Source organism: Podarcis gaigeae (genome assembly GCF_964106915.1).
Source record: "Podarcis gaigeae genome assembly, chromosome: 10".
NCBI lineage: Eukaryota > Metazoa > Chordata > Lepidosauria > Squamata > Lacertidae > Podarcis > Podarcis gaigeae.
The window spans coordinates 66,707,363-66,735,268 of NC_139686.1; the positions used below are offsets into that span (position 1 = coordinate 66,707,363).

The following is a 27,906-nucleotide window of genomic DNA, read 5'->3' on the forward strand; positions in this document are numbered from 1 at the left end:
AGGTGTTCTGGGGCTGCAATGCCCTGAGTTGGCCATGCTGGTTGGGGCAAATGGGAGTTGTAGTTCCCTCATCCCTATTCAAATTCAACATCCTGCTTCCAACAGGCCAACCAAATTTCAACAAGCAATTGCTCCACATGAAAGTCTCTCCTCCTTCTGGAGGGGAGGGATTGTGAGCAGGAGCCGATTCCCGCGTCACGCAGGGGGCGTTCTGCCCCCTGCCCTGACATCATCGCTGGCGCGCCACGCCTCCCAGTTGGGCACGCCAGCTCTCCCCGCCATTGTGCTGCTGATTTCCACGAGTCACCCACCCACCACTCCCTATAGTGCATAGCTTCTCGCTTGACCCTGCTATGGACCCATGGTTGGTCACCCAGGTTGCCCAGGGGGCCTGGTAGGAGTTTTTTCCAATTGGCAAATTGGCACCAGCCTCTTGGTTTTTTTCACCTGCCTCGTAGCAATCGTCACAACTTTCTTGGTATTTGGCGGTTAGGCATTGGAATGTGTTGTTGGTGTATGGAAGGGCAAGGTGTGGCCATCGCCTACCCCTTCACTTATGGGTATTCCGTTAAAGGAATCCGGTGGTTGTGGATCCTGTCCAATGCCCTGTGTGGCGGGGGGCCATGGCATGACCCCCGGTTACATCAGGGGAGAGCTTATAGTTGTATTTGCATCAACAGGCTCCTCCTACTGGTAGTTAACCCCTCGTCAGACTCACCCCTCTCCGAGTGGGTGGAGTCAAATTTGCTGTTGTCCAATGCCTAAGCCAATACCTTCTCACATTACTCCACAGCAAGTGGCTCTCAGGGAACTACTGCCTCTTACCCTGGAATCTGCATATACCTATCATAAGCAGCTATTGTTAGAACTCTCCTCCATGTATATATGGCTGTGCAACCCACCATGACTTTCATTTTAGGCACATTCTTGCTCTCAAAGAATTCTTGGCAATGTGTTTCGAATGTGCTTTAAATGTATATTGTATCTACACAGCCTTAGTCTTAACAAAAAAGGTAAAAAAGACCGTTAGATGGTTAAGTCCAGTCAAAGGTGACTATGGGGTTGTGGCACTCATCTCACTTTCAGGCTGAGTGAGCCGGCGTTTGTCCACAGACAGCTTTCCGGGTCATGTGGCCAGCATGACTAAACCGCTTCAAGTGCCACAGGACACCGTGACAGAAGCCAGAGCGCATGGAAACACCGTTTACCTTCCCTCTGCAGCGGTACCTATTTATCTACTTGCACTGGTGTGCTTTTGAACTGCTAGGTTGGCAGGAGCTGGGACAGAGCAACTGGAGCTCTCTCCGTTGCAGGGATTCAAACTGCGGACCTTCCAATCGGCAAGCCCAAGAGGCTCGGTGGTTTAGACCACAGCGCCACCCACGTCCCTTCTTAACAAAAGCCATCTAAGAGAGTGGCTATCACCACATCTTTTGCCGTTTCCCAAAATTGGAAAGGAAAACCAAACATGGAAAGGATTTACACATGATATATCTTGATCATTATTCACAACATGTGAGCACTCTGTGCTTCCCAACAGTGCCTTATTGCCTGGAAGCAGGTACTGATCAGTAATTAATAATAATTAAACAGGACCAAGGGGAAAGAAGACACAGTGTTGTTAATGTCATGTTGACTCCACAATGATCCTTTGTGGTTTTTGGGAGCATGAAATCAGTGCAGCTGAGGAAAGAGAGAGAAAGACTCTTTCACCTTTAATACTTGTATGGAAGAAGGAATTTTGGTCGGTGCAGCAAGTAAGGTGAGAAATGTGCTGCCTGCCAAAATCCCTCCTCCTATCCAAAGTATGAAAGCTGGAGAGCATGGATTCTGCACACAAATTTGGGGAACACTGATGTTGCACATGAGTTTTGACAACTGTCCCAACATTAAGGAGCGAGTGTGGTACAAAGTGTAGAGGCTTAATGCAAGGAACCTAGGTTTCAGGTCATTGCACTGAGTAGCATTGTTAAGTTACTTGGATCTTGGCATGAGAAGTTAATGTGTCACTGACTCTTTCCAGTTCCTTGAAATGCTACTAGAGGGGGCAAAGGAGGGTTCATGTACTATTGCTGATAACCTATTAATATTGTATTTAAACTAGATTCTTAGACACTCTGAAGGGGGCAGGAGAATAATAATGATTAGACTTGGTCTTGCCACAGAATAAGGTGTCTGCATATGTATTCCAGTTGCATGTGTATATTCTGTGTATAATATACCGTATTTTTCCATGTATAAGATGCCCCCCATGTATAAGACGACCCCTATTTTTTTTAACCCAAAATTAAGACAATGCACTATGCTCTATCCATGTATAAGACAACCCCTTATTTTAAACTTCAAAAATTTAGGAAAAAATATAATCTTATACACAGAAAAATACGGTATGTAATGCATATATATATATATATATATATATATATATATATACACACACACACACACACACACACACACACACTGTTTATATATACACCCACACCCATCCTTGTGGCAAATTTGTTTAAAGAATTTTACTTCCTACTTGCTGCCAAATTCTATTACTGTACACCATTGGCTTCCACTTTTAGATTCATTTCTGAACACCTTTCTGTCTTCCAACCTTTTATTTGTTTAGCCAAATAAAGCATTTGCATATGAGTGCAACTGTTCTGCCCCCCGAGGGGAAAGAGGATCACCGAGAGATGCTTTTGTATAGTATGTTTTGTGTGGAGCTGAAATGACATACATGGGAGAGAAGGTCAAAATTGACCTTTAGTTGCTGGCTTAGTTCTGTACAACAGACACAGCGGGTGTGCAGTTTAAATCAGACTTCCTCCTGGGAAGTAAAATTGTTGGTTACAAACCCCTGGGGAATAATTCAAAAGTGGAGTCGGGCTCATCCCCAGGAATCTTCTGATGCTATAAAGCCCTTAGTTAGCCATTATATGAAAAGAGGGGAGAGTCCTGATTTGGCTCTGAATGCTCTTTGTTACAATGAACTCCAGTTGATTCCTGCTCTATTCGTTATAGAGACTGCTCACCTATAGCCTCTTTTAAATCTCTCTGGGGTAGGTGGACGTTCAATAATAGGAACTGAAGAGTCATAGCGTAAGCCCCTCTGGGTTCATTCTTCTCATAATGCAGCTTAAAGTTACTTTATCCAGTTTCAATTTTGTATTGAAAACAGCATGATGCTTCTGTGTGGTTTTCTCCTCTTTTTCCAGACCTTAAAAGAGTCTAGCTTCCCTTTTTCAACCACTCTAGTTTCAGAGCAACAGGTGCCTTTAATCTACAGCAGCACCGAACGTCCCCTGCTCTGCAAAAATGTGCTTGCTTGCTTTAAGGCTGGCCAGCAACTTGTGTTTCAATCCCACCTCTGTCATGGACTCATCATATGAAATTGGGAATGTTTGTATGGCACTTTGCTCAAAGAACATTTATTTATTTATTTATTTATTTATTTATTTATTTAGTCAACTTCTGGACCACTTACTATTTATAAAAAAGATTGCAAAAAGTGGTGTAAAGGTAAAGGGACCTCTGACCATTAGGTCCAGTCGTGGCCGACTCTGGGGTTGCGGCGCTCATCTCGCTTTATTGGCCGAGGGAGCCGGTGTACAGCTTCCGGGTCATGTGGCCAGCATGACTAAGCCGCTTCTGGCAAACCAGAGCAGCGCACGGAAACGCCGTTTACCTTCCCGCCGGAGCGGTACCTGTTTATCTACTTGCACTTTGACGTGCTTTCAAACTGCTAGGTTGGCAGGAACAGGGACCGAGCAAAGGGAGCTCACCCCGTTGTGGGGATTCGATCCGCTGACCTTCTGATCAGCAAGTCCTAGGCTCTGTGGTTTAACCCATAGTGCCACCCACCTCCCTTAATAAGTGGTTTACAATAGCAATAATAGCAACAGACATTCCACTGCCTCATATGGTCCAGTGTAAAATGGTAATTTAGACCAGCCTTTCCTACGATGGCTGAAACTTAAAAGTCCGAAATACAGGGAGGATCTTAGGTTGCAGAAGCCTGATTTAGGCAATTTCTGGAGCTTTTTATAGCCTCAATTGAGAACCAGCTCAAATTTGCAACCATGCAATCACTTCCTATGATTTTTTTTTAACTTTTGCAGAAACTCATGGAGAAACACTTGCTTAACAGAGGTTTCCTTTTTCTTTTTTTAAGGTCGTAAGGTTTTCAAACTATTTTCCAGGGAACTGTAGTGTTCTGTGGAAGCTCGTTAGAAGTTCCTGAGTGAAACGATCTGTAATTGTAGATAAGATTTCCTAAAAACAGTTTGCCATTCACTACACATTTGCAACCTGGCTTTCCTCCAGGAATCTCAGTGTGGTGTATGTGGCTCTTCCCATGGCTGACTGTTGAAACTTAACCCGGGTCCCCTCTGATACTATACTACACCGGCTCTCTACTGATCTTCCTCACCACTTCAGGTAGCCTCGGGTATGGGGTCTAGAGTGTACCCACAGTTCATGCAAGGCAATAGCTAGACCCTGCAATCTCCCAAATGAACTAAGGCAGGCAATAAAATAAGTGCAAATGTGAGGAAGGAAGCCTTGATAGCAATTTTATAAAAATGGAGAGTATGGCTTAGAGCAGTGGTATGGTGGGTGTGGGTGTGGGTGTAAAACACTTTCCTTACTGGCCATTTTCTGAATTAATTTCCACCACACCGCTGCATCTCCCTCTCATCTTTTACTTTCATCCTTGAAAACATGCGCCTGAAATCCTTGGCGCTGACAGCACTTATCTAGCCAATTTGTGATAAATTCCCTCCTAACTACCACTACTGGAATAACTTTGGCAATAGTTTCTGCAAGAATATATAAAATTACTTTATACCAAAGTAAATTATACTGAAGTACATAAAGTACCCAGGCAGCCCATTTTATACGGACTGGGAGTGGTTTGCCCTGCTGTCAAGTCCACTCGCTGCATTTGCAACATGAGATACTAAGTACAGCCCATTTCAAGTTTCCAGGTGGTACCAATTCTTCCTGAACAAAAAAACTTAAATGAAAACTGCGTAACGTAGCTTTAAAAAATTTTCAGAGCGTTTAGTGGAAGACATTCAAAGAACTTACCGGAACGTAGGTGGGGCTTCAGACCACCCAAAGAGGGAATGTGTGTCATAAAGATCTCCCAGAAAAGTTTTAGAATCTGGACACAGTGTGCTTTGAAACAGAGAAGAATCAGAAATTCCTGGAAGTAGAATACAAAATATTAAGAATTATTATTGAGTAACAAGTCCCTTCGCATTCACAGTCATTTTTTAAAAGTAAAGTTGATTCATAAGAAATAAACTTGAAAGTTTTTGTTGGGTTGCTTTATACATCCACCGATAATTACATTTATTCCCATGATTATTCCTGCCGTCTGGCTGTGGAACAATAAGGCATGCAGGATGTAGTTGCATCTAGAGTCTAAACTAGGAACGTTCTTTTTGTTGTACACAAACTTGTCCCACAGTAATCACATAAATCACTATTTCCACACTGTCCAATTTTTTCAATACTATTCACTGTGGCAAAATTCATGGCTGAGAATATTATCAGAATAAAATTCCCAGCCATGAATTTGGCTCCCTTCCTGAAATAAAGGGAAGCGATTCCTCACTCACAGTTCACCACAACTAAGTGACAGGCAGTTCCATAATGATGTTTTGCGTTTTGGATCCCCCCCCCCCGATATTTCATTGTCAGCAGCACATAATAGATATCAACTGCTTGCTGCCAATTAGGCTCCTGAAAACAGCCAGGGTTTGTTAGAAGGATGTTGACCAGGCTAATTGCTGGATGGCTGACAGGAGCCGTAGGGCTTTGGGCTTCCCAGAACAGGGTTTTAACCTTCCAAATTCTTTCATATAGAGAGAATACTGCAGCCTGCATAGGGACACTGAACCCTGCACCCAGGTTACTAGGGTAGACGTGATTCCTCTCTCAAATAAGTACATGTACCATTGCCTCTTCCAGCTGACACTGAATGTAAAATATTGAGCAACTGTCAAAATCAATAAAGAAGGTGTCCTCCAGATGTTCTGGACCACAGCTCCTCTCAGCTCCATCCAGTAGGGATGATAGATGCTGCAGTTAAGAACACTTGGAGTGCACCAGGTTGTCTATCCTTGCAAGAAGCAAGGCATTGTAATGTTCAGATCCACAGTCATGCCTGGAATTTTGAATACCGGTTTTCTCATATTCTTGCTCTTTGTGATTTATGTGGTTTCTAGAAACACAATTAAATGTAAAGGTAAAGGTACCCCTGCCCGTACGGGCCAGTCTTGACAGACTCTGGGGTTGTGCGCCCATCTCACTTAAGAGGCCAGGGGCCAGCGCTGTCCAGAGACGCTTCCGGGTCACGTGGCCAGCGTGACATCGCTGCTCTGGCGAGCCAGAGCTGCACACGGAAACGCCGTTTACCTTCCCGCTGTTAAGCGGTCCCTATTTATCTACTTGCACCCGGGGGTGCTTTCGAACTGCTAGGTTGGCAGGCGCTGGGACCGAACAACGGGAGCGCACCCCGCTGCGGGGATTCGAACCGCCAACCTTTCGATCGGCAAGCCCTAGGCGCTGAGGCTTTTACCCACAGCGCCACCCGCGTCCCACAATTAGGGTGAGTGAAATCAATAAGACTTAAAAAGCATTTCACTTTCTCTGTGTTTCACCCATCTGTCAGTGCTCAACTGTCAGAGGGGAGCGAAGAACCTGGAACCAGTTGTGGCAGAGGGCCAGAAAAAGCTAGGAGACAGAGGCGTCAAGAAGACCTTTTGTTCAAATCCCACCCCAAACAGGAGGCCCTTTATAGACTAACCTGGGTATGAGGATTCAATGGTCAGCCTGAGTGGACAAAGCCAATTCAGAGCCTGTGTGATGGCCTGGGAATCTGATTCAGAATCTGAACCTGAGGAGTCCCAGCCTGCACAGGAGTCCTCGCCTCCAGGGCCGGCTGAGCCGAGGCAGGGGCTTGAATCTGAAGGGCCTGCACCTGTGCCGGATCCTCAGGAGCAGACACCAGATGTACCCACTCTGGCTCCAGAGGTGATTGAGGACCCATTGCCGGCATGTGCGCCTCTCCCAGCCCTGTCAGGGGAAGGGGAAGCTGCCCCTGGGTCCAGTAACCCTCCAACCTCTCCTGAGCTGCAGAGGCTCAGGGCAGAGAGGCGGAGGGAACTGGGTTCTCTCAGGAGGAGTGCTTGCCTTAAGGCTAGGAGAGGCGGGTCACCTGTGGGCCGGGACTGCCCCTGGCCTCAGAGAAGATAAAGGCCAATCAGCCCGGTCCCAGGTTGCGATGTTGAAGACCTGTTACTGCCAGCACACAGACCTGTTTTTCCCGGAGTTCCCGATCACACCCGGCTACCTGCTTTGGACCCCGCTTCGCCCTTGGTGGACAGTCTCCAGACCCTTGGCCCAGGACTGGACTCTGACCACACCTCACAGTATCCCCCCCCGGGACCAGCACAGCCTGATTCAATGGTCAGCCTGAGTGAACAAAGCCAATTCAGAGCCTGGGGAAACTGCTCCCAAAGCAGCTCTGGTATCTCACCACATCAGAGCCAATGGACATCTATTTCTAACCCTGGTGGGTCCCGACACCATTGGATTGGAGAGGTAGTTATAAAGAATGCAAGCGAACTCTATGAGCCTGCTACTGCCCCACAGCTCCACTCCACCCTCCAACACTCTTCATCCTGCTGAAATAGTTGTGGTCGCAAAGATGGGAGAAGAGGAAAAAGTGACGAAGAGGAGGAGGAGAGCTTATACTCTCCAGATATTACTGGACTACAGCTTTCGTCATCCATGGCCTTTGGTCATGCTGGCTGGGGCTCATCCCCATCCTTGGGCTTAGGTGTTTTTCAGGGGCACTGTCCAACACAAGTAGCCATTTCCCTGTCAGTCCTGTACAGGCCCTGAATTTTTGAAGAGTAATTCCACACATTTTCTCCACAGAGGGCATCATGGATTCACCCACAATGTAGTACAATGTGATTAACAACATCATGATAGAGACTGTAGCTACCTTGGAAGAGAACTTAATGACAGAATCATTAACAACTGTATCGCTTATACAAGCCCCTTTTTATCTTCTCCCTTAGGGACAATCAAGCCTTGAGCTCAAGATCAATAGTGAAATACCAGGGATGTCCTAGAAGGACTGATTCTGTTTTTTTTAAATAATTGTCTACTAAACTTTTAGAAACATTGATGCTGTAAGTGGCTATAGGAATCAGGCAAAGGATATTTGTTTTTCAAAAGTCACTTACTGGGAATGTAAGGTGGGTAGTTGAGGTTGTTGTGAGCACAGCCTGGGATCTGGCCATTGAGAAAATTTGAGGGTTCATTCATATCCTAACCAAATAAAAAACAAGAAACAGGTTAGGTTTTATGGTATACTTTGGGTGGGGGAAGAGAGAGAGATAAAATATAAAGGGAAATATTATCAAACGTACAAGCCAAATACCATCATAAGGAAGGACATTATGGAACTGAACACACATCTGGGTCCACCAGTCAGCTGTTTTGGGGTTGAAGTAGTCAGGGTACACTGAATTTCCTGGAGCCAAGGCCTGGAAGTGAGAATGAAATATATTAAGATAAGGACATTTCGGTCCTGTTAATGGACATGGAAAATTTCAGAGATTGCGTGGGATGCAAGCTCAGGCTGTACCACTTGTTGGCATCTGTCTGTCTTGGGAGACAATGGAGTGTGCCTCCAAGGGTGAAGTAAAACCGCTGGAGAATCACAGCACCTGCTGTGGCTGCTGGGACAGGTAACTCAAAACTGCTGCCTCCCATGTTGTTTTTGCTTCCCTCTTGGCCTCACTGATGTGGTCCAGAGGAAAGCAGAGCAATACATTTGGCCCCAGCTTGGGTGCAGGAGGCATACAAGGTGCCAGGGATTTAGGACCTCTACTCCATATTTGTGTAGGGTTTACCTTTTAGACTTTTCTTCTCCCAAAGATGCCCCGCAAGGCAGAAGGTAAGGAAATACTTCTTATTGGAATACTATTGCTTATGTCCAATTGATTGTGGAGGGCTGCTGCCAGTCAACAATACTAGGTTAGATGGACCAGTGTTTGACTTGATGTCCTATGTTCATATGAAATCATCAAGAGCAGTGTCATAATTAGTGTGTGGCAATAGTATTGTGAGAATGGGTGTTGCTCTCTCTTCCTTTACTGCTACTGTGATTGGACGTTGCTGCCTTGAGAACATAACGATCAACATGATACAGCAGGGTTTCCCAGCTGTTTTGGGACTACAACTTCCATCAGCCCTAGCTAGCAAGAGCAGTAGTCAGGGATGATGGGAATTGTAGTCCATAGAAACACTTTGAGACCCAAGTTTGGGAAACTCTGTGTTACAGCAATGTAAACTCTTCCACAACAACAACAACTATCTTATCCAATCCAAAGGATTGCCCCGTAAATACCTACCTGCCCAACAGCTGGAGTCACTCCATCTGAATTTTTCACCCAAATTCCCAATTGTTCTCCAAGTTCGTAGGGTTGGTAAGCCCCTCTAGCTTGATCTTTACTTAGGAAAGGATCCTGATGAGGGAACAAAACAGAACAAAAGTAAAGGATAGGAAATAGAAACACTGCAACAATACCGGTTTTGAAGAATGGGTCTGAGATGCCTGATTATACTGAACAAAATGGAACTACTGTTTGGGTATGACAATAACCTGGAAATCATCCACTGGAAACCTATTAGCTTTAAAGTTAAAATTTAAGGTGACAGAAATGCAAATATAGTATATTAACAGAGCACAACATAAATCCTTCCCTACATAGACATGGACTATGTAACATAGTCTACCCATAGTTTACCCATAGCGGGTGGCGCTGTGGGTAAAACCTCAGCGCCTTGGACTTGCCGATCGCATGGTCGGCGGTTCGAATCCCCGCGGCGGGGTGCGCTCCCGTTGCTCGGTCCCAGCGCCTGCCAACCTAGCAGTTCAAAAGCACCCCCGGGTGCAAGTAGATAAATAGGGACCGCTTACCAGCGGGAAGGTAAACGGCGTTCCGTGTGCTGCGCTGGCTCGCCAGATGCAGCTTGTCACGCTGGCCACATGACCCGGAAGTGTCTGCGGACAGCGCTTGCTCCCGGCCTCTTAAGTGAGATGAGCGCACAACCCTAGAGTCTGGCAAGACTGGCCCGTACAGGCAGGGGTACATTTACCTTTATGTAACATTATTTCCAAACGACGGCATGGAAGAAACTATTGGTAGGCTAGCAGAATGCCAAAGATGGAAGCAGGACAACCCTACCATTAGGCAAGATGAAGTAGCCAATCTCAACACACAGCGGGGTTTGGGGGGTATCATTAAATGGTGGCAAATGTCCAATTAATTCATTATTACCACATGTTGTTACCATATTATTAACCACCATGGAGGTGCCATTTGGATTATTCCCATCCCGTATGAAATTGCTTGGGCCACTTCTGAGTGGAAGCTACCAGGTTGCCGTCAGAGAACATTATTACAGAAGAGGCCATGAAAAGGGAGAAAGAAGAAGCTTATCAGTCAAAGGGTGAATCCAGAAAAATCCTGTTTGCACTGGACTACCGACTCTTAGAGCATCGGAGTATTTATTGGAATTTAAACTTCTTGAATAGAGAACTTCCAAGAAGCTTAAAAACTCGATCACCAAATGAAGCCAATACTTAGAAAGTTGTCACATCGTGCACCTTCAAACTGTGCACTGGGTATGGCTGCACTTTGCAAATGTAACACACGCTGCCTGAACGGTTTGCCATGAGAACGAATTGTGATTTGGCATGAGCCACGTTAGGGTTCTTTACGATTAATCTTCTAGTGACAAACTATTCAGATTATCTTGTTTCCAAGGGACCAAGGGCTTTGGAAAGTAAGCAAGCAAGCAAGAAAACATCTAACTGCACCGCTGCTAAATTGCACCGGGAGCTATATTTTTTATAGCATTCTTTTTATAGCATTTTTCATATCTGTGTAGAACTGGTTTCAAGTCCATTTCATGATATTGGTTTCATCATTTTTGACCTGGCAATATGTTGTGAGTCATGATGTGTGCTTACAAATAACAATGTGAGGAAAAACCTGAAGCCAGCCAATGCCTCTACAGTACATAGCTCCATCCTTATTTCAGACATTGTGATATATCAGTATATCGTGATGTTCAGCAGGTGATATATCATGAAGTCAAAAATCAGACATCATTCAGTCCTACTGTTCACCTCTACATAGTTCCATCCTTATTTCAGACATAATGATATATCAGCAATATATAGTGATGTTGAAAACCAGGGGTGTAAAACATAGCTGTTAGTAGCCACTCCATAGCCTTACCCTCCACAAATTTGTCTAATTGTGATGGCCTGGGAATCCGATTCAGAGGCTGAACTGGAGGAATCCCAGCCTGCACAGGAGTCCCCGCCTCGAGGGCCGGCTGAACTGGGGCAGGGCCTTGATTCTGAAGCGCCTGCACCTGTGCCAGATCCTCAGGAACAGGCACCAGGTGATTCCACTCTAGCTCCAGAGGTGATTAAGGACACAGTGCCTACAGGTGCGCCTCTCCCGGCCCTGCCAGAGGAAGGTGAGTCTCCCCCTGGGTCCAGTAACTCCCCAGCCTCTCCTGAACTGCAGAGGCTTAGGGCAGAGAGGCGGAGGGAACTGGGTTCTCCCAGGAGGAGTGCTCGCCTTAAGGCCAGGAGAGGCGGGTCTCCTGGGGGCCGGGACCGCCCCTGGCCTCAGTGAAGATAAAGGCCAGTCAGCCCGGTCCCAGGTTGTGGGAGCATCATCGTTGAGTACCTGCTCCTGCCCGGACCCAGACCTGACCCTGCAGTGTTCCTGTCCCCGCCCGGCTTCCTGCTTCGGACCTCGCCCCGCTCCTTGTGAACTGTTTCCAGGCTAGTGACCCAGGACCGGACTTTGACTACGCCAACGGTAACCTCCCCCCCGGGACCAGCACACTAATCTTCTTTTAAAGCCATCCAAGTTTACCGCCATTGCTGTCTCTTGTAGGAGCAAATTCCACAGCACTGTGTGCAGAAGCACTTTTGTTCATCTGTCCTCAATTTCCTTTCCATCCAATTAATTGCCACGTTAAGAGCATTGCACAATGCCACTCCAACGGTGGTGGCACGGGAGCTCTGAGCCACACTGTTGCACCAGTGTGACGTCCTGGCGTGGCTTATTGTACCAGCACAATGCCAACACATGAGATCGTTCCAACACAGCAGGCGCACTCCTAAACATGTAAGTGCTAAGAGCGGGTCATAGAACTGAGCCTTTAATCTCATTCCATTCCTTCCCTAATAACTAAATAACGGCTCAGTTTGTCTCGTTTTTTGAAAAAAAAACCAAAACCTTTTATGATAAAATACTGTGCTTTTCGGCACAATACTCCTATTTCTTGCAGACTGTACCATACTTTCAAGTGGGGGGGGGGAGGCATGGCACCTACAGACTTGAGGAGTCCAAGTGTTCAGTAGGTGTGCAGTTTTAGCTTACACAAAACCTCTCAGATGTGGTGTTTTTTTTTAAGTGCTGCCCTTACGTAGTAATTAAAACCCAGGCAGGTGATACCCAGGGGACATTAACACTCTAAAACAACTCAGTTTAATTATCTACACCTAATCTGAACCTCTGATATCTCGTAGCCAAAAGTGTTGTTGTAGTGCATAAATCTAATACATTATGCAGCTCCTGCCTCAAACCAAGGAGAACAAAAGGCTTTGGTGACTGATTTTGCATTCTAAATAAACTCCGTGGCTTTTTCACATGCTCCTACCTATTCCTCAGGGAATGAGTGCCATATTAGAGACTGACAGAATAGCTTAGGAAAGGGTCCAGAGAATTGTCTGAATGGCACACCAACAATGCAGTTCTTTTGCTGGAGTTAAAGGTCCGGCCCTGGATTTGTAAGCTGGCCTGATTTCTTTGGCAGAAGAGTAGGATATAATTTTGATAAACAGATATTCAAGAATAACGCACAGTTTCTCCCCCCCCCCCCCAGTGCATGCAGTGGGGACTACTGTAAATAAGCAACATTTGACAAAAGCAGATCACATTCATACTGGGAGCAAACAGCCCGAACCTGAGCATGTTTACTCAGAAGTAAATCCCACCATGTTAAATCTCAGTGGGGCTGATCTTAAACCCTTAATGTCCTAGTCCTCAAGATCATACAACATACCATTTCAGAATTAATCCCACTCCTAATTTTTTGTATGCCAAAGTTCCTGAATATTCAAAACAAAAAAAATCCTTCCAGTAGCACCTTAAAGACCAACTAAGTTAGTTCTTGGTATGAGCTTTTGTGTGCATGCACACTTCTTCAGATATCTGAAGAAGTATCTGAATAATACTTCAGGTATCTGAAGAAGTGTGCATGCACACGAAAGCTCATACCAAGAACTAACTTAGTTGGTCTTTAAGGTGCTACTGGAAGGAATTTTTTTTGTTTTGACTATGGCAGACCAACACGGCTACCTATCTGTTCCTGAATATTGTTTTTAATTGTTTAGTGAATTCTAAATTGTTTCCCTTTGCTGTTGCAATGAATTCTCTTTTCTGTGGGGGTTGATGAAGAGCAGGCAACCTTCCTCATTAAAGTTATTCTGCTGGAATAGATGTTGATCGTTCTGCTTGATAACCATTGTTACTTTTAGAGCATCAACCTTTGTATGGAAACAATGCATTTGCTCTGACTCAGAATAAGTCAGAGGCGAAAATGGGGCCATTGTTCAAGGCAGGCAGCAGAGGATGATGAGTAAGCCCTGACATTCTTAGGGGGGAAGTTGCCAGGAGGCAAAGGGGTGGTAGAGAGACTGAAATTGCCTCATATATTTTTCACATGATACACTCACTTAAAAAAACAACAGCACAACAGTGATTTTTATGAGGTGAATGCTGCATCCAAATTTGCCTCCACTTCTCCATGCATTGAAACCCAAAATGTCAGTAGTGGATAGCATAGTGCTTACCTGACTTCCCAACAGCTGAGTTATAGCTTCTAACTGGGAGGAGCAAAGTGGTGGGAGGCTGGCATGGTGCAAATGAATGAGCAGAGCAGGCACCAGACTGGTTCCGCTCACGTGTTCGCTTTGTGCTGCTTCTCCATCGCCTCGCCCATCTCCCTCCATTAAGCAGCAGTAACTCAGCTGTCAGGAAGTCAGAAGAACACGCCCACCCCCCCATGCGCTCCAAGAAATATCCCTGTTCTCCTAAATCCAATGTCCAGAGGAAGCTGGTGCATTTCACAATGTGGAGGCTCATTCAGAAGGACAACACAAACCAGGTAGACAGTCACTGCTCATTGGGAGTTCACCACGATCAAAGATAAATAGAGGAACCTGACCTTAAAGGGAAACTCAAAATCTTTGATAGCATTATGGGTACAACTACATAGCTAATTTGGCTTTATAAAGGTAAAGGTAAAGGGATCCCTGTCCATTAGGTCCAGTTGTGACCGACTCTGGGGTTGTGGTGCTCATCTCGCTTTATTGGCCGAGGGAGCCAGTGTACAGCTTCTGGGTCATGTGGCCAGCATGACTAAGCCGCTTCTGGCGAACCAGAGCAGCGCACGGAATGCTGTTTACCTTCCCACCGGAGCGGTACCTATTTATCTACTTGCACTTTGTTTGTTTGTTTGTTTGTTTTTAAATTTTTTAATAGTTATTATTGTTAAAATAATTCAGCATTAATACACACATATTGCAAATATACAAACATACATTTCATACAATCTTTAAAAATATCCAAACATACCTAGATGAAGTAGATGAAGGTAGGTATGTTTATCTACTTGCACTTTGACATGCTTTCAAACTGCTAGGTTGGCAAGAGCTGGGACCGAGCAACGGGAGCTCACCCCATCACGGGGATTTGAACCGCCAACCTTCTAGGCTCTGGTGGTTTAACCCACAGCACCACCCACGTCCCTATTTGGCTTTATACATTGACTTAATTATCATAGATGCATAGGCAGAACATAGCAAGTACCTTGCCTGGTCAGGCAAAAGGCCCATTTAGTCCAGGACACTGTTCTCAGAGTTGAGAACCAGATGCCCATGGGAAGCCCCCCAAGCAAGACATCAGTGCAATTGCACCCTCACCACTAGTGATTCCAAGCAACTGGTAGAACACAACCATCATGGCTAGTAGCCATTAACAGCCTTATCCTCCATGAAATTGTCCAATTCTCTTTTAAAGCCACCTCTATCACGTCCCTCCCCCTTAATTTACATTTCTTCTAAGCCAGTGTTCCTCAAACTTGGGTCCCTAGCTGTTTACGGACTACAATTCCCATCATCCCTGGTCTTACTAGCTAGGGATGATGGCAGTTGTAGTCCCAAAACAGCTGGAGACCCAAGTTTGCAAAACACTGTATCTAGGCTAAAAAGCTCCAAACATGATGAACTTTCTTCATAGGAGAGTTGCTCCAGACTCACGATAATTTTGATTGTCCTGTGCCTCACCTTTTCTAGCAATTCATTTTTCAAATGGCAGTTTCGTTCTTGATTGCTTTGCTAATGATCTCTAGCAGGGCATTTGCCATTTTAACAGTAGCTACACCATAACCCTGTCTTCACTGAGCTGTTCATTAAAACCACCACATCCCTCTCCTGGTCAGTCATTACTAGCTTGCACTTCACACCGAAATGCATTTGCCATTCACACGTTCACCTCCTAATAAGGAAACAAGTTTTTCTGCATGTATTGGTCTCTAGAATAGAGGAGCAGACCGGCTCCCTCCTCCTAGCAGCTCACAGAGGCAGCTGTGGCTGAGAACATTTGCATTTGTCCCTAGATTACGGTATGCCCCCTTCCCTTCTAAGTAAAGACCCATTTTTGACATGTTTTCATCAGCACAGCTCTTGGGAGAAAGCAAAAAGTGCTCTTCAGCTTTAATCGGTATTCTTGCAATTATAACACCGGGTCCTATTAGTCTGCAGGATGCATTAAGAATTCTTAATGTGCTTCCTTTGGTGATGGATTTACTAAACTGAAGAACTGTGTTTTCTGGCATGCTTATAGATTCTGAATTAGAGATGAAATATTAGGCTAGCATTGAGAAGGAAACTATTAGGCTAGCGTTATAATGATGCTTTGTGCATTTATGCTGCACATTTCATCCATGACAGTCAGAGGGATGGGGTTCCCTTGAGGCTGACATGAACAGGAACTATGTCACTTGGCCAGTCTCAGTGGCTCCTCCCAACAGACATTTCCAGAGCAGTAAAGAATCTAGCTTCACAGAAGTAGCTCCCACACCATTCTGGTAACATGAGTTGGCTTTAAAGGGCACAAGATGGCCTAGAACTTCCTTCTGCCTTATGAACAGATTATGATCATGACAACTAATGTACTCCCCCCCCCTTACAAAATCTAAAGCAGTGGTTTTAGTGGGTTCAAGGTAGTCAGGAAATTCCTTTTTCCATATTCATGCAGACCCTCACAGAGAGATACATCAAGCTGGATGTATAACAGAATTTTTGCATAGCAGAGATGGGGAGGTTTTTTCAAACCAAAGGGTCGCATTCACCTGTGGGGAGCATTCTCGGGGTGCCATGCTAATAATAATAATAATAATAATAATAATAATTTATACCCCGCCCATCTGGCTGGGTTTCCCCAGCCACTCTGGGCAGCTTCCAACAAAATATTAAAATACAATAGTCTAGTAAACATTAAAAGCTTCCCTAAACAGGGCTGCCTTCAGATGTCTTCTAAAAGTCAGATAGTTGTTAATTTCCTTGACATGTGATGGGAGGGTGTTCCACAGGGCGGGTGCCACTACCGAGAAGGCCCTCTGCCTGGTTCCCTGTAACTTGGCTTCTTGCAGCGAGGGAACCGCCAGGAGGCCCTCGGCACTGGACCTCAGCGTCCGGGCAGAATGATGGGGGTGGAGACGCTCCTTCAAGTATACTGGACTGAGGCCATTTAGGGCTTTAAAGGTGAGCACCAACACTTTGAATTGTGATGAGAAACGTACTGGGAGCCAATGTAGGTCTTTCAAGACTGGTGTTTTGTGGTCTTGGCAGCTGGGTGGGGCTAAAAGCAAAAGTAGGCAGGGCATCGGATGCAAGAGGATACCTTCCAGTGAGGCACTTGAGGAAGGCACAGAGAGGGGCCAATGAGGGGTAAGTCCTGAGAGCCAGAGAAAGAGAGAGAGGCTTAAAGGACCTTATGTAGCCTCCAGGCCTGATGTCCCTCCATCCCTGCTGTACAGCATTCCCCCCCCCCCCAAATCCATAATGGTGTTTGTGTTTTCTTCTTCTCACTCACTTCCCACCCCTCCCATTCTCATATTTTCACTAGGGACCCCCCCCAAAAAAAACTGAACAGAGCATACTGAGAGTACAATGTACATTACCCGGGAGGAAGCATCCTGTTATAAAAGAAAGTAGAGGAAAGAATCTTTGCTTCAATGCCACAATTCATACAGCAAGTCGTATGAATGAAAGCAATGTAAACAAGGTTAGTACTTAAGCTCATTTACCAGAATAATGACATAATGCAATCCATCCTTCTTCAACTCTTGCATGAATTCCGGTAGGCCAGCATACTTTTCTTTGTCATATGTGAAGTCCAGCTTACGGTCCATATAGTCAATGTCTCCGTACTGGACATCCTGGCAATTGCAACAGAAATATGTTGCGTTTAAGAAGAATAAAGCACAAAGGTTAAGTTTTACCTTTTTGCTCAGGCTGATACCATAATAAAAGCTGGTACAGAAATTACCCCATGCCCTATCAATTATACAATTAATATAATACCAACAAACATTATCAATACTATTCTTTTAGGGATACAATCTGTTCTTGTTCATTGGTTTCCCCAGGGAACAAATTTAAATACACATTGCAAAATGCCCACTTACGTAGGGAATGCCATACTCTGCCATGCGCTTCACAACTTGTTCTACTGCACCAATGTCAGGATATCCCCATCGTGAAAGCTGGTACCCCAGAGACCAGTAGGGAGGAAGATGTGGCCGTCCAATAGCCTTAAAAGCAAAAATACAGAACCAGAACATTTTTTGTTTTTTTGTTTTTTTAGGTGTGCTGCAGAATCTTATACAGTGACAGAGAAATTTAGATATTTTAGTTCTTTCTGTTAATATGAAACTCAGGTAAATTTAACAGGTGTGTTACACTCAGCAAAGTGCTACAGTGCAACCTCGGTTTTCAAACGTAATCTGTTCCGGAAGACCGTTTGACTTCTAAGGCATTCGAAAACCAAGGCACAATGGGCAGTTGGCAAAATCCATTGAGAAAAAAGAAAAACACATGGCAGAAGCCATTCGATTTCCAAGGCGCGTTCGAAAACGGAAGCGTTCGAAAACGGAAGAGTTCGACTTCTGAAACGTTCAGCTTCCGAGATGCTCAAAAACTGAGGTTCCACTGTAATTCTATTCTTTGTAGTGTAGACCTTGGAACTGTGGGAAAATTATCACTTTATCAGGCAACAAAGCAGGAGTCTAGTGTTACGATCTGTGGAGAGTGAGCATATATTTCTTCTCAGAAGTAGTGAGTTCAAGGGGACTTGATTCCAGGTAGTGTACACAGGATTGCAAACCTTGTTTCTGTAGGGGAGGAAATACTTTTCAAATCTATTTTAGTTGTGTGTTAGTTTTTCTCTACACTTTGAGCAGGCAAGATAGCTAGGGAAGCTGATTAGAGGCCTTTTAAACAAGTAAGATGTCACGAAGATGCAGGCAAACTTTTGTAGTTAAAGTGCCACAAGGAATATTCACACAATAGCTCTTTTGAAGAGCAGGAACACAACCAGCATTATCAAGAAGCAGTTTTGTCGAGCAGAAGATTCCACCCCGAAGGAGAGCACTTTCCTTCCTCTTAATCTATCATTACCGAGTAGGGTGGGTGGAGATCAGATCAAGTATCGTTTTCAACAGAGGTGCCAAAATGTCTCAAAGCCAGCATTGTGGAACAGCCACCACGAGCTGATTTTGCCTCTCGACATTTTGCCATCCTAGTAATTCGTAATTTCACCAGATGAGAATATTGTTTTAGAACTGCATACAGGAGTTAAGGTCACCTTCTGATGGATTTTCCACCTCAAATATAAAACAGCCTTATAATATCCTGATTTTGCAGTCCTTGCTACTTTCGTAGCCTTGAATGAGAGGCTGTTGAGGAGATCTGTGATAAATAGGACAAACGGGGAGGGAAAGCATTCCCTTCTTATTTTCTTCACCCAATGCATATTTGTTCAGCCTTTTGTCAGATGGTGGGAAACACATGGATTTTGATCTTGGGGTATAAACATCACAGATCACTTCAGCAGTGGGTGTTTTACGGTGGGGAAGACAGATGCTGCAGACCCCTTTTCAGGCCCACAAAGAAACAAAATTGTGTCCTAATTTCACCCAGTGACTGGTGTCTGCCTCTTTCTTTCCAATACACGCCTCAGCTGTGCCTGGAATTTACTAAAACTACCTTCTTGCTCCTGCTATAGTCCGTACCCTAGTTGTTTCAATTTACCCCCATCTAAAGTTCAAGTCTAAATGGCACATTGAAGAGACCATATTTAGCTGTTCCCATTGACAGGTGGCTGTTCCATGCATTTGTATAGCAATACTGTTCTGCTAATTAAATGTTGGAAAAAATACCCTGAGTTTTCTTCCACATACTGGCTCCGTCCAACCCCCAGTTTCTTCATAACCATTGCCAATTAGCAAGCCTTTAATTAAATCAATACAACATTTTGAACTTTCCAGCCCAGAATGATACTATTTTTAATGCCACAGTCTGCTAAGCTACCTGATCAAAAGGTTGGTGTTTATTCTGAGCTCTCTGTGTTTTAATTATTTGCATTCACCTCCTCAGGTCAATCACACACACACACAAAGCTCAGCTAATTGCAATCGACTACTCATAGTTCAGGCACTTAATTTGGTATAGCTAAGCATTTGCAAATTGTTGAATGGCAAAATAACAATTGTGCACTCCTTGAAACCATCACATAAGATGGCTTTGCCACCCACAGGGATGAACTGCAGACAACCGCAAGTTTCTCCAAATGTCAAAGCACTTTTAAGATTGCTGTCTTCTATATTGAGATTACCAGATGTTTTTCAGTGAATCCGGGGACACTTCAACTTCAGTAGGAATGATAGGATTTTGTCAGGGGACTGATTTGGAAATCTGGGGACCGTCCCCGGGAAATGGGGACATCTGGTAACCTTATTATATATAGTATATAATCTTATAATCTTACATTGCAAGTGCAACTGGATACTATAAAACTGAGCTCTTGCAGCTTTATCAAAATCCTAGCATTGTACAGGTGTTTCAGCTACTAATCAGAATAACTCAAGATAAGAAATGAGGAGTTGGCTTGTCATGGAAAGAATTAGTAAGAAGAGTTTTGAAAGCTATGTGGTTTTTTGGGAGGAGCGGGGAGGAACCAGTTATAGAAGTTTTCAGCATTGAATGCACTTTTCACCTAGCTGCAGATACTGAAAGCTAACAAGTAACCTCCCATCTATGTACACAGTAAGTTATGACTCAAAGGTCTACTGTCCCTTAGCAAACTGGATTTAGGTTTGTTGAGGCCCTAAGCTACTGAAGGTAATGGGGCCCATTATATGTCCAGCTGTCCTCTGTCAATAACAAACAGACTTCTGGAACAGATTAAGTTTGAGAACTAAGGTACCACTGTATATAGAAATGAGCAAACCAGTGATATTTTAGGGAGCAGGCTAGCAGGCGGGGCCCATTACACAACACAAAACACTGTTGCTGTATATAGGTTTTATTTTATTTGTTTTTTATCTTATATTTTGGAAATGTACATCCAGGGTTTTTTTCCCTTTAAATTTTTGGTGGAGGGGGCAAGAGAGTAGGGCCCTAAGCTATAGCTTGTTTTGCTTATACATAAATCCGGCACTGTCCCTTAGCCAAAAATGTTGTGATCAAAAATGTTGTGAGTTTATTGTAGGGAATATGAACAAAAAATGAAATTATGTCATTTAAAATCTGCCTAGTGCTTTTTAATTAGTTCAGTGCTTTTGCACTCATTGGCTGGAAAGCTGGAAGACAGAAATAGGTTTACTTCTTGGCACTAATGGGAACTTATTTTCTAAGCATCACAGCCGTACAAGAAGAGGGTGTGTCTTTGGTCCCAGTCATGTTTGGAGAAGGAAGGTATCAACCTCCTTCATGTATGTTGCAGTCCCAAGAGACACCCTTCACCTATAATTCATTAAAGGAAAAACAACGGTATAGCTGCAACTTATGCTTCTACCACGGTGTGCTACTTGGCCCTTAGTGAGCGTAAAAATAATCATCAAGACCTGTCAGTACAAGATTCCCACCACATAGTGGCAGAACTCACAGCCAGGTGACTGAGACATTCTTCAAGGGGAAAGGTGGAGAAGAGGCCTCCTGGAATTCCCAGGAGAAGAGGCTTGCTAGAAGCCGATTCCATTACCATCCAGACTCCAGAATTAAGTAGTGCAAAGGGTGATGTGTCTGCTTGCTTTAGATTTGGGAGAAGTTGCGGGGACTAATTAGGCTTGCACCTATGCAAATTGTTAAATATATATGTCAGAGGTGGGACGCCTCCCCCTACCCGCCCCGTTGCAGCAGCTGGTATTGGGGGAATATTTGGCAGGAACCCCCGAGTTTCCCTGGCTTTCTCAGGTTCCTGGCAAGAGCAATGGCAAAATGCATGCATCGTCTCAGGGCATGATCAAACTAAGCTTCTCAGTAATACTTCTGCAGGAGAAAGAGTTCAGCAGGAGTTCAGAGCAAGACTCCAGCCCTGAAAGTCTTTCTCACAGCATTAATGCTTCCTCTCAATAACTGAAGGGCCTCAATGTACCAGTACCCTGCTGCTAAATATTTGAGGGTATGTGTTCCCAAACAGTAGGTACCACCCTTGCATGACATTATCTTAGGTCACATCAACACCATATATTTAAAGCACATAGCTTCCGCCAAAGAGTCCTGAAAAACTGTAGCTTACGTTTCACAGAGTTGCAATTCCCAGCACACTTAACGCACTTCAGTTCCTAGGATTTTCTGGGGGAAGCCACACGCTTTAAGTGCGTGCAAATGTGACCTAAATTCAGAGCATCAGGTTGGTTTGGAAACCGTGGACAACATGATTCTCCAGCTGATGCCACCACAGGGCAACTATATGTTCCACAGAGCCCACAAAAGTACTTGCCAACCCTGCATAATAAGACTGGAAATTTCCAGTGTGGAAGAAAAATTATTCGCCTGTTGGGTGGGTAGGTTGTCTAAAGGTAAAGGACCCCTGACAGTTAAGTCCAGTCATGAACGACTCTGGGATTGTGGCGCTCATCTCGCTTTACTCGCAGAGGGAGCCAAAGTTTGTTTGCAGACAGTTTTTCTGGGTCATGTGGCCAGCATAACTAAGTCGCTTCTGACGAAACCAGAGCAGCGCATGGAAACGCCATTTACCTTCCCGCCAGAGCAGTACCTATTTATCTACTTGCATTGGCGTGCTTTTGAACTGCTAGGTTGGCAGGAGCTGGCACTGAGCAATGGGAGCTCACTTTGTCGCGGGGATTCGAACCACTGCCCTTCAGATCGGCAAGACCTAGGCTCAGTGGTTTAGACCACAGCGCCACCCACGTCTCTACCTCAAGCTATATATTAAGTTCAAAGCTTTGAAATATTGAGCTCAACGCCAGATACAGCACATGGGACATGTGGGACAGCTTCCTATACTGGTGTCAGGATATGGTCAGCCATATATCAGGCTTAACTTTACTTAATTAAATGGAAAGGAACCAAGACAATGAAGTACACAAAGTAGATGAGGTACACAAACTGGCTCCATATGAGAGCTGGGGTCTAAAAAGCTGCTTAAACACACACACTGTAGAATAATTTTTCTTTGAACATGTGATCTCCATGTCATACCACAACCTGGGTGGTTGGCATTTTTTTATAATAAAAAATAACTCTCCTCCATTTTAAAAGCAGTTTTGCCACATTGCATGGTAGAGGGACTACTAACAAATCTATCACGGAACTTTATGGATTCTGAATGGCATCTTTAAAATAGATACCAGGGAACAACAGGATTTAAAGCCATCATTCCATACTCTCTAACATTTCTCCAATGAAAATAGGAATGTCCTATTCAGGGCCATCTTAACCATAGGCACTAGCGGTATGGGGCACCCGGGTGCCGGGCTCTCAGGGGCACCAGGCCAAGAGCCCAGGGCCCGAGAGTTGAGTCCGAGGAAGAGCCCGCCCGTAGCTTGGAGCGCCGTGGTGGGCTCTTCTACTGCGGGCAACTCTGAGCAGCAAGTTTGGGGGCAACCGAGCCAGCAAGATGCTGAGGCGGCCGGTTGGCTCCGCCCTCCTGCACACCTGGGACTGGGCAACTGGGGGGGGCACCAGTCGGATCTTTGCACCCTGGCACCGCATATGCTTAAGACAGCCCTGATCCTATTCCATGATAATGATGATGATATTTATACCCTACCCATCTGACTGGATTGCCCCAGTCACTCTGGGCGGCTTCCAACATATGAAAAAGCTCAATGAAACATTAAACATTAAAAAAATTCCTTATACAGGGCTGCCTTCAGATGTCTTCTAAAGGGTGCATAGTTACTTATCTCCTTGGCTTGGGGGTCACATACGGTAACTCCATACCCTCCATTTCTCTGACGCAAATAGGGACATCCTAAAGAAAACCGGGACATTCTGGGTTCAAATCAGAAATTGGGATGGCTTCTGTAAATCTGGGGCTGTCTCTGGAAAATAGGTACACTTGGAAGGTCTGCCATTCTACATGATACAGTTTCTTTTTTCTACAAGACAGACCTCTGCAGCACCTTTTCACCAACTAGGTACTGAGTTGATATTGATGTTGGAGCTCAAGGGTGCGTCCTTCAATAACCTAGACTTTTCATCTGCATTAGCATGCCTTTAGGAGCATCCTGGTTTGGGCTATAGTAGTCCTTCTCTAGGCAGTGTGACCCATACATAATCCTGTTATAGATTCAGTTACGTAACTGCATCCTTGAGCTTGTAAACATCGGGTGTAACCTAAGGCAAGGCTATACAATGCCAGAGCCCCCCTGAGGAAACAGCATGTAGGGTTGAACAATTATAAGAAAACTGCTTGCAAGGTGGGCTTAACTTTGAAAACAGTTCCTTTCCCAAGTTCATTAGGCTGGAGCATCTAAGGTGAACTTGGTTTTGAATTAACAGAATAGTCCAAGAGAAGACTTTAAAAGTAGGACAGCTGGAGAAACAAATGTTCCTTAGTCTAATTACGCCTTAGATGGTCTCTCAAATGGATCCCCCTGAAGCTTCCCAATAAAGTAACCAACATCTGGCACATATTCCAGATGGTTCCGCTGAAGCAGAGCAGAATTTAGTAGACCTGGAATTTACGTTTGATGTTGCCAGAATAGAGCTTTCTTTCCTTGAAATGTAGCCTCAGTGTAGAGCTTTCGGTACGCTTTGCAAAACTGGGCAGAACAAAGACTATAGAATAATTTGCAAAAGTACAATAGAGGGCGAAGAAAAATAACTGAAACCATAGAAGGACTAAATCTATAGGCTACTAGCCAAAAACAAGGAGATGAGGGAATGTCAAAGAGGATTTTTTGTGTGTGAATTCTTCCTGCAAACAGTGTCTCCTGCATTTGACCATTCATAAAGGGTAACTCTGAAAAAGCTTCACAGCTGAATTCTTATGGGAATGTAATACATCTGTTTGGAAATAATTGGTGTAATCCAGAGGATATGTTGGCTTTAAAAGGTTATCTAAAAGAGCACAACAATACAATACATTACCTTTAGTTTTGAAATATTATTTCTAATAAATAAACCCGGGAACATGTTCCCTCTCGATTTATCTGAACTCTAAGGGCATTGTGATCTTTTCTATTGTTTGCCACTAAGATATGTTTTTTCATGTGAAGGTTATGTAAATCTAAAAGTGCACCCAAATAAAGTTGACAAATCAGGGAGGAAGTCTGTAGGCTGCGTAGGATCGCTTTCTATCTGCTGGGAGGTTTATTTTGTGGGGCCACTTTGCAAAAAAAGCAACGCATGGTGAAAAGTGGTAGGGCCGGCCCCACCATAGTGCATAGTGAGGTGACTGCCTCAGGTAGCTGATTGAAAGAGTCTTGAAAGGGCAAAAAATGATTAGTCACTTAAGTTATTGTAATTTTACTGCTAGGGAGAAGGAGTAGAACTTGTGGGATTTTGGCTTTATGTGTCAAAGCAGCTTGGCTGGCCTTGGGTACTATGCACATTAACTACATGCACACCATCCATTTAAAGCACATGGCTCCCTCCCAAAAAATTCTCTCACAGAGCTATAATTCCCAGCACCCATAACAAACCACCATTCCCAGGACTCTAGAAGCTAATCTTTAAACAACAACAACAACAACAACAACAACAACAACAACTTTGGTTTGTGAAGACTTATTTCTGTCAGAATGGCATTTATTTTTCTCCTATACAGGATTTATTATCATCTCTCCTCAAGCTCCCCAATTAGAAGCTGTGAGAGAAGCAGGGTAAGAAGAAGAAGGGATTGAATGCTACCAATTTGGCAGGTGAAAGGTCACACCAGGTCTGAACAAACTAAATTGTCTCCCTCGGCACATCCCTTGCTTTTGAAATTTGCAGTCAACATATTCACCAATTGAGTCATGTTCTAATAATAGCACCTGGCGTTTAAAGATTTCCAGGAAGCTGGCTTCAGAAATAATTTCACAGTGAAATTACCTCAGAGCACTTCCTCCACCGTGATTTCCACTGTAGCAAAGAACTTGGGGGCAATATCCATTACTGCTGGCCTGTCACTTGTTTATTTTGGAAATATGAGGTGGTGCTTAGGTTATTTTTTTACAGCCCCACCCTAGCTGCCAGAGATCAAGACTGAGCTTTATATTTTCAGTTGCTCCCACCTTGCTGAGTTGGGGAAATTTTAATTTCAGACATCAGGGAGCAGGGGCAGGCTTCCCAGAGGTTTGCTAATTGCTTAGGATTTCACCTGAGAAATTCTGAATGACGGCTATATTTATTCAGGCAATTTCCCAAGGAGTTTTCCTATTATTACAATATAACTGGTACAACACGAACCAAAAATAAAGTTACCATCAATGGCACTGACAGTGAAAGTAATTGAATAAAATATATTAATTAGCATCTCATAAAACAACTCTAACTTGGGAGTAATCACCACCGTGTTCAGTTGGACTTACTCCCAGGTAAGTGTGAATAGGATTACAGCCTCAATGTCCTATTTTTATTTTTGTGCTTTTTCATAAGCTGCCCAGGGCATATTTACCGATAGGTGGCTATAATTAGTTCAATGATTAATAATGAAACTAATGACATAAGGCATCAACAACCACCCATCAAAGCTCCGTTTTGTCATGCCACAAATGTACACTGTGTACGTTTGGAAATGTGTGTGAAATTTACCTACCAATTTTTTAAATACCTAATTTTAAGGAAAGTAAGTTTATTTGGCCTTACTGATCTTATATCATTCATTTAACGCTACCTATCTCGATTATAGCAACCGGTTATCTATAGCCAAGCCCTATGCTATAACCTTATTTACTTTTGTGCCTTTAGAAGATAATTCCTGCATTTACTCTGAGAAGAATGCATGACGGACAGCGTGAGGAGACAATATCTGGTGTTGCCAACGACACAAGAAGCTAAACAATTAATAAATGCCGTATTCTTCAAAGTTGAGAAAGGGCATGGCTAGTTTGAAAGGGTGTTAAAAAGGGAAATTGAGCTTTTCCACTGATGAAATAATGGAGGCTTATGAATTATTTTCTTTGACTTCAAATGGACGGGGTTGTCATCTTTACATCTTCTCAACAGACAGAATTTTTACAAATGCACTTGCTCCCAGAGTGAAAACGTGAAACGGTTCAGTTTGCTTAATTTCTGCCGCCCGCTTTTAAAGGCATTCCTTTGCAAACATACACCATACAGTGGTAGCTCTGAATGTGAACGGGATCCAGTCTGGAGCCCCATTCGCATCCTGAAGTGAACGCAACCCATGTCTGCGCATCCGTGGGTCGCGATTCGGCGCATCTGTGCATGCATGTGATGTTATTTTGAGCGTCTGCACATGAACGAGCAGCGAAACCCAGAAGTAACGCATTTCGTTACTTCCCGGTCACCACGGAGCACAACCTGAAATTGCTCAACCTGAAGCAACTTCAACCTGAGGTATGACTGTAGTTGCATACTTAGAAGTGCAGTGTCTCTTCTTTCTGGGCAAGAAAAGATGCCTACCAAGAATGCCAGACAGGTACCTGTTACAGGACAGATCCTGCAACCAACGTATCAGGGCAGTGCCCAGCTAAAGCCTCTTTAGCACATCATCCAGGGTCTTTGACTTTTCATAGAAGATGACCCTTCACTCTGAAGTAAAGGCCTGCCCATCTTCACAGGCAGGTCCCAGTCTTAAAAACAAATAGTCAGCACGCAAAATGGAGTACTTAACAGAGATGCAGAATAAGCAAGCAGGCGATGCTACGATCCTGATGCCAATTCTGTCACCATATCTACTCAAACAACACTATCCCCTGATTAAACATGGGTCCTGCCACTAAGAGCATATACTTGGCACATTTTTCTAATGTGGCAGTTGGGGCGCCTGCAGGAGCCTGTGTTTCTGTCACTACCACCCATGGTCCCCTCAAAAGGTCCTTCCCCATCAAGCTTTGTGTTTGTTGAATTTTGTTAAATAAAAAATCCCCTCAAAATCTACAGTGCATGAGACATGGATTGCTTTTTCTGCTTGGCTCCTGTCGGCACTGCCTCAGCCTCTCCTACATTGCTCCCTTTAAATATCCCCACATTTCAATAGATGCCAGGATTGGACAACCATCTTCACATCTGTTTCGAACAGAGGAGAG

The 27,906-nt window shown here is 44.3% G+C and overlaps 1 protein-coding gene across 1 annotated transcript in view; it reads right to left on the reverse strand.

Annotated features, from left to right (window-relative positions):
• LOC310826478 (sucrase-isomaltase, intestinal-like) overlaps positions 1–27,906 on the reverse strand; it is a 101,732-nt gene that overhangs the window by 28,477 nt on the left and 45,349 nt on the right. Inside the window, exons 8-13 of the mRNA XM_083701439.1 lie at positions 17,866–17,991; positions 17,485–17,616; positions 9,432–9,545; positions 8,445–8,561; positions 8,259–8,343; positions 5,083–5,200 (exon numbers count right to left, since the gene is read on the reverse strand). Coding sequence (XP_083557565.1) covers positions 5,083–5,200; positions 8,259–8,343; positions 8,445–8,561; positions 9,432–9,545; positions 17,485–17,616; positions 17,866–17,991 — 692 coding nt within the window. The remainder of the gene's footprint in view (positions 1–5,082; positions 5,201–8,258; positions 8,344–8,444; positions 8,562–9,431; positions 9,546–17,484; positions 17,617–17,865; positions 17,992–27,906) is intronic.